This window comes from Diceros bicornis, unplaced genomic scaffold (assembly GCF_020826845.1).
Source record: "Diceros bicornis minor isolate mBicDic1 unplaced genomic scaffold, mDicBic1.mat.cur scaffold_901_ctg1, whole genome shotgun sequence".
NCBI lineage: Eukaryota > Metazoa > Chordata > Mammalia > Perissodactyla > Rhinocerotidae > Diceros > Diceros bicornis.
Genome location: NW_026691782.1, coordinates 33,643 through 40,314, shown reverse-complemented (window position 1 = coordinate 40,314; position 6,672 = coordinate 33,643). Strand labels below are relative to the sequence as shown.

At 54.3% G+C, this 6,672-nt stretch overlaps 1 protein-coding gene across 1 annotated transcript; it reads right to left on the bottom strand.

Annotated features, from left to right (window-relative positions):
- Window positions 1–5,149: 5,149 nt before the first annotated feature.
- On the bottom strand, window positions 5,150–6,449 carry LOC131403797 (rhox homeobox family member 1-like). The gene is made up of 2 exons (XM_058538081.1): window positions 6,090–6,449; window positions 5,150–5,451 (listed from the first exon to the last, which is right to left on the bottom strand). The coding sequence occupies exons 1-2, from the start codon at window positions 6,404–6,406 to the stop codon at window positions 5,361–5,363; spliced, it is 408 nt and encodes a 135-aa protein (XP_058394064.1). The 5' UTR covers window positions 6,407–6,449; the 3' UTR covers window positions 5,150–5,360.
- Between the last annotated feature and the right edge of the window lie 223 nt (window positions 6,450–6,672).

Genomic DNA, 6,672 nt, shown 5'->3' with positions numbered 1-6,672 from the left:
TTCAGAAGTTACTAATGTAGATGAACCCGGGTGCAGAGGGAACTAATCACCCAAGGAACATGAGTGGAAGGAGTGGAGGCCTTCCTTGAATTGGAAACATAGCCTCTCAATCGAACGTTCTATTTTAGGTTGAAAGCACGATCAGTCTGAGATGAATAGTGGTGCACAGGAAACTCGCTTCCAGGAGATCTCTAGACGAGAACCCCGAATACTCCTTGATGCCCGGAAGTGGAAACAGACATTCTTCTGAAATCTAAATTCCGATTTTCTTTTGGAATAATGAGTCAGTACCATAGATACGGAGGGGGCCCTAGATGATTATCTGAGTACGGATAACTAGTGATAACTAGAATAACCAGTCCACACCAGAAAGCTGAAGACCAGCATCAGCTCATGTCCAAATTCTTCTTCCTTGTTCTAACAAGCAGTTAAAATTGAAGAGCTATGCAGTGGGATCTAGGTCAGCTGTGAACTAGGGCTACCTGGAGTCAACCAGGGGAATGAGTTGTAGACGTGCAAGGGATTTCTGGGCTGACCGAGGACAAACGGATGACCACAAGGTGGCAGTAGGACACACAAGCTTTCTCTGGGCCAGGACTTGCCAGCTTTGTGAGTGGGGAAGTCCTTCACAGCAGGAGCCTGTCCAGAGAGGCTAAGGCCCGTGGGTGCCGCCCTCGGGAGGGGGAGGAAGGCGAGTGAACGCCTGCGGGAGAAGGGGATCAGCGCGGGGGCCTCCGCGTCTAGGGGACGTCACCTAGCAGCACCTTGGAGACTATCTGGGTCACAGAGCACCGAGGGGCAGCGGCGACTTGCGGTCTTTGGGGCCCAGGCCTTCTCCTATCTGTGGCGAGCAGGTGTGGGGCACAACCTCACGGGGTACGTCAAGCAGCCGGGCTCCAAATGGTTCCCCATATGGTTCTTTCCTCTATGAGGAAAACAAGTGGATGTGTAAAAATGGGAGTGGGTCTCCAGCAGGCTTTTGAGGGCGGAGGTGTCAGCCTGCAGCGAAGACATAGACAAGCCAGGGGCCAACAGACAGAGGCCATTTGGGGCTCATTTCCAGAACTGAAGTGGAAGTCACCCAGCCCCCACACACCATCTTCTCAACCCTCAATTCACATTTCCTGTGGGAATCCAGGCGTAGTGCCAGACAGAACTAGTGATACCTAGGCAGCTCCTTTACCGGTGTGAACTAGAGGTGACTGAGAGAATCGATGAATCCGGGGAGCTGTAAAATCCCTCTTCTCCACACCAGCTTCTTCTCTCTCGTCTGAATAAGGAGCTAGTACAAGAGAGAGCGGAGGGTCCCTAGGCGACAAGTTGAGCGGAGCTAGCCGGCGATCGTGACATGCGACCGGGAAATGGAAAGCGAGTTATTCTCACGTCTACATTCTTCTATGTTGTTGAAGCAGCGCACTAGTCCAAGAGGAAATTGGTCCTCCCTAGGTGACTAGTTATCAGAGGGATCTAGATACAACAAGATACACTGGTCTATTGAGGATGTTGGAAAAGCCCTTCTCCCTTCTCACGTCTAAATTTTCCTATCTCCTTGGACTGTGGAAGTAGTACTGTAAGGAAAGGAATTGATCGAGTTTAGACTCATATAGAGACAACTGGATACGATCTGAATGAGTCGGTGAAGGCAGGAAGCTGAGAAACAGATCTCTCTCAATTCCCCGTTTCCCGCGGGAACAACGGGGAATTGTTAGTCCTAGCGATGATTCGTGGTAATCGGGTACCTACTCCTCCAGAGACAACTGGGGAAACCTAGAAAGGTAATTGAAACCAGGACGTTGAAAAGCACATTCTTCTGAGGCGCCACTTCTCTCCTCTTGAAGATCTTGGAAAGGTAGATAACGAGTAAGGAAAGAAGGGAGGCATGGAACGGGTAGATCAGTAGTGGCACCTATGTCAACATCTAACTAGAGGCTCAGAGGTATAACTGGAAAAGCGCTTGAAGCCCAGATGATGGAAAACATACTGCTCGTCTGTAACCTTATTTTAAAGGAAGGATGGATCATTCCTAGAAATAATGAGTGGTATATAGTTAGCTATGGCTCTCTAGAGATAAGAAGAATTACTTAAATCTGTGGATGTGAAAAACACAACCCTACCATCTATCAATGCTCACTTCTTGTTGGAAAAACGAGTTACTGAGACACACGCTCGTTGCACTTCTGTGTCAGGCCGGCGGACGTGCCCCCCGCCCCCACCTTCCTGGGTTCTTAGGGCTGGTCTAATCGTTACATTGACACAAGGCAGACTGAGAGGAGAGAGAGAAAAAAACCGTACTGACTTGTACGTAAGGAGGTCTCACAGAAATGGGACCTGAAGAAATGACCCAAGCAAGCATTTTTATACGTTTTAGACAAAGAAACCATCAGTTTGTGAGGAACTGACGGGACAAAGACATTGAGGCTCGGGCGCTTCGTGAGTGAGGAATCTAAGCAGAGTTTGGGCTTGGGGCGGTCACTCGGTAAAGCAGTAACAAGGTTCGTTTGTACAGGCCCTGAGAGGTCGAGGGAGGGTGAAGAGTTATCCCAAATCCCATTGGTCTGTTGCCTGTGGCTTCAAGTCCTCTCCTGGTTCTCAGGGGAAGGAAGGGTGAGAAGGAGCAGGCCGAGGCGAACGGACCTCAATTTGTGGCCTTGGATTTGGTTGCTACTTCTCGGACAGCCACCGGATGACTAGGAGCTCTCTTTCCTCATCTCTTCACACCCCCATCTTGACCAGCACCGTGGTCTGCCTCCTTGGGTCTCGTTGGGAAAGAGTGGAGCGAACACTCTTGTAAGCTGGAGGTTAGGCGGAGTTTGGAAAGGATAGAATACATTCCTAACGGAAGGACAGGTTTGGCCATGGAGACCCCCGAAGGCTAAGTCTCTATGTGAAACAAAGGGCAGCAGGCCCAACGGAACACCAGGCAAGATCTCGGTCTGACTCCCTGTTGCGGTGGAGGTTTTGAGGTGGTGGCTGGGCCCATAGCATTCTTTGGATATTCTTGGAAATGTCTGCTGGTCCAAGTGAAGAAATAGGACCAGCCTGGATGTGTCTTGGGGTGTTAGGGCTGGGGACCTGGGCCAGGGCCCATCACATTGTGAGACCCTCCCTCCCTGGTGGGACTTTCCCTCCTTCCTTATGAATATCTCCATTCTGGTGGACTCCCTTCAGGAGACCAGTTGAGATCAAAGGAGGGTAGGCAGGAGAGCAAAAGAGGAAAGGCAGCTCCTCTTGCTTGACCTTGGGATGGGGGCTGTGGAAGGAGATGTCAGGAACGCATCTGCATCGGAACCTGGGTTCTGTTTTGGCTCGGTGAGCGTCTACTCTGTGCCAAGTTTGGACTAGCCTTCTTGCTTTGTCTCTCTCCTCCCACCTTCAATAGTCTTTGCTGGTTTTCCTGGCTCTCGGATGCGGGTCTAGCTGGTGAACGGCACCCACTCCCTGCTCTTCATGCCACGCCTGGTAACGGGATGAAGACGTGTCGGTCTCCTGACGGCGGAGCATCCTGCTGTCCTGCTGCCTCTGCCCCCTGCTCTCTAGGGATAGTGTCCCCCCCACACCCCGGGGTGTGGGGGAAGCTGAGCATGGTCAAAGCTCCTTCCGTCTAAAGGAAATAGTCAATGGGAGCAGGCTGGATTTTTGAACAGGTTTCCCTCAAGGGTGTCTAAGGGGCCCTTCACCCTCTGAAACCTCTGGGGACTGAAAAAAGATGGTGTGGCAAGGAAGGGCTGGTTATGGAGGGCCCAGGGGGTTTGTGGCTCGGCTGACCGGGACAGCAGAGTTGCTGACGCCCCGGACACCGCCTTGATATTTCAGCCTGTAGGGTTGAGGAAAATTTAGTCCAAGTGGGTCTCGATTCACTGCAACTCACCAAGACCGGACCTGCAGCCCCTTCCCATCACTGCACTCACAGGCGCACCGTGGAGCAGAGCTAGGAAACTCAGCCTGGATTTGGTTTCTCTTTCGGACAAATTCTCTCCTAATCCAACTGATGGTTCTCTACGGTCTCACGTGGTAACCTGTGCACCTACAGATTAGTCATCATTGCCTGAGCAAATCCAAAGGTATTTCAAATGAACACAGGTAAGACTCTGGCCTGAATGGAAAGCCGCCCCCACGCCCCCCCTCAAGAAGAAGAAATTCCACAAAACCCACCTCTCCAAAACAGTACCATCAAAAATACATATCACTACAGGCCGGGCCGGTGGCATAGCGGTTATGCTGACACGCTCCGCTTCGGCGGCCCGGGGTTGGTGGGCTGGGATCCAGGGCGCGGACCTACGCACCGCTTAACAAAGCCATGCTGTGGCGGCGTCCCACATATAAAAATTGGAGGAAGATGGGCACGGATGTTAGCTCAGGGCCAATCTTCCTCAGCAAAAAGACTAAGATTGGCAACGGATGTTAGCTCATGGCCAATCTTCCTCACGCACACGCCAGACATGTACATATATATGTCTATCATTAGATGTGAGAAATTCCTCAGGAGAATACTCAGTCCTAAAGTGGAACCTGTGCCACATCTGTAGGTAGAAGTGGGACTGTAAGGAACTCTTCTCTAACCTTTTCACCCTTCTTAGGTCAGTGGAACCTGATTCAACATCGTTTCTGTCTGTTGCGATGCTGAGACAGAGTTCCAGCTGGCACACCTGCCTCCCAGCCTCCGCCACGATGTCACCCTCTCAGCAACCTTTCCAGTCTGACACACGGAAGCACTGCGGAAAGGGAAACTGTCGGGCTGCCCCTTCCTGCCCTGCTTTCCTACAGGCTGACAGCAAGAGCAGGAGGACCAGGCCCTTGGACTTTCCCGCTGTCTCCCCGCCCGCCAGGCTCCCGGCATCAGGAAACACACAGGCGTGACTCGTGTAGTGTGATCTCTGGGTGTGGGTTACTCCCTGACCCCAGGGCCTGAATATTCCTAAATTCACTCATGTAGCTAAGAGCTCGGGCCCGGTGTTCAACATTTGACGTCAGTGAAAACAGCTGACCCCTCTCCTCACCTAGGCCCTCGGTGCATGAAGGTGCATCCTTCCCAAAGGACACTGAGCCCCGACATGACTCCACGCAGAAGTGCTGCCGAAAAGATACCAGCACTGTGAGAAGGACTGACCTTTACTCATCTTTCATTTTGTACAGAGAAGAGGAGAAGCGGTTGGGTTCTCTTGGATTTTATTGTTTTCCCTTTAGGAACTCACGCTCCCTCTGAGAATGGGCAATTTCCATAGGCGGGGCCCGACATATCCCAGGTTCCACTTGCCAAAGCCCCCACATTTCAAAACTCGCTCCCCAGACATGGAAAGGGCAACAAAAAACAACAAGGTGAGAACGACTAGAACCAAAGTGTCCAAGTCCTGAAGCAGGTTCTAGACCGGCGGCCCTGCAGAATCGCCGTGTTCAGGTTCACTGACCTGCGCTCTGGGTTCAGCCACATCCAGGAGGAAGGCGAGCTCCTTTCTGAGGGGAGAAAATGGCAAACAGTCACTATCGGGAGTCGTGGGGGTCGCGAGATAGACAATGCGCATTTCATGCTGGCTTCCCAGCGTCTCTCCTCCCAAATGCCCCAGCATTGTGCGCTTGGGTCACAGCCAGCTCCAGCCTGGCTTCAGGGGCGATTTTCCTTTGTGTGCAAAGCTTAAGGGAGCGCTGAGAAACTCAGGACTCAGGATTCACGATTCTTAAGGTAGGGTTTCAAACTCAAGACTAATGCACGAGAATTCCACGAGGACCAAAGGATCACCCTTGTAAGTTAAGGCAAGATCCAGCCGTGCACTTGCACGACGGTGCCTCACTCTCCTCCCCCTGATCCGTCCTGATCCAACAGAACCCGCTTTCCCCAAACAGGAGCGCGGCCAAAGTTCCCTGGCTTGAGCCACTGCTGTACTGCCTGCAGACATTTCCCTTGATGCGCGGTGGGCATCGCCCCCACCGCGGGCTCAAGGGCGGGCAGACTCCAGTGGCCTGGAGCCCGCTGGGGAGCTCTGGCTCTGGAGTGGAGGGAAAGAGACCCGGGAAAGCCCCGCAGGCGCCCCGGGACTGGACGGAGGAGCCCGAGCGCCCTAGAGCACCGGGCGCCTCCAGAGCAAGCGGCTTACCGCGCGCTGAACACGTCGGGGTATTGAGTGCGCTGGAAAACGCTCTCCAGCCCCTTCAGGCGCAACCCGGTGAACGTGTGGCGGGGGAGGCCCGGCTGCCTGTCGCGGGGCTGCAGACCCTCGGGGGCCACGTGGGAGGGCTCCTGAAGCTGCTGCTCCTGCTGCGGGGGCTCCCAGCCGCCGCCGCCTTCCTCCTTCTCCGGGTCCACGGGGCCCCGAGCTCCTGCGCCAACCTGGCCTTGTTCTCCTTCGTCCGCTGCTCCCTGCTCAGCTTCGGACCTTCGATCCTCCTCGACGATGTCTCCTCCTGTTCCCATCCCTGAGATCGCGGAGGGCTTCGTCTCCGGAGAGGAAAAGAGACACATCCGGGCGTGGGAGCGCGGGCGGCGGGGGCCGGGGGCCGGGGGCGGGGGGCGGGGGGCGGGCGGGGGGCAGAGGGAGGCGCAGGCCCGCGAGCTGAGAGCAGCGAAGGCGGCGGCGCAGCAGCGGCGTCCCGTGCTCCCGCCTCTCCCAGGGAAAGGACGTTTCCTGGAGTTGCCCAAAGCACCTGTCCCGGTCCAGGCACTCACCTTGCAGTTCTTCC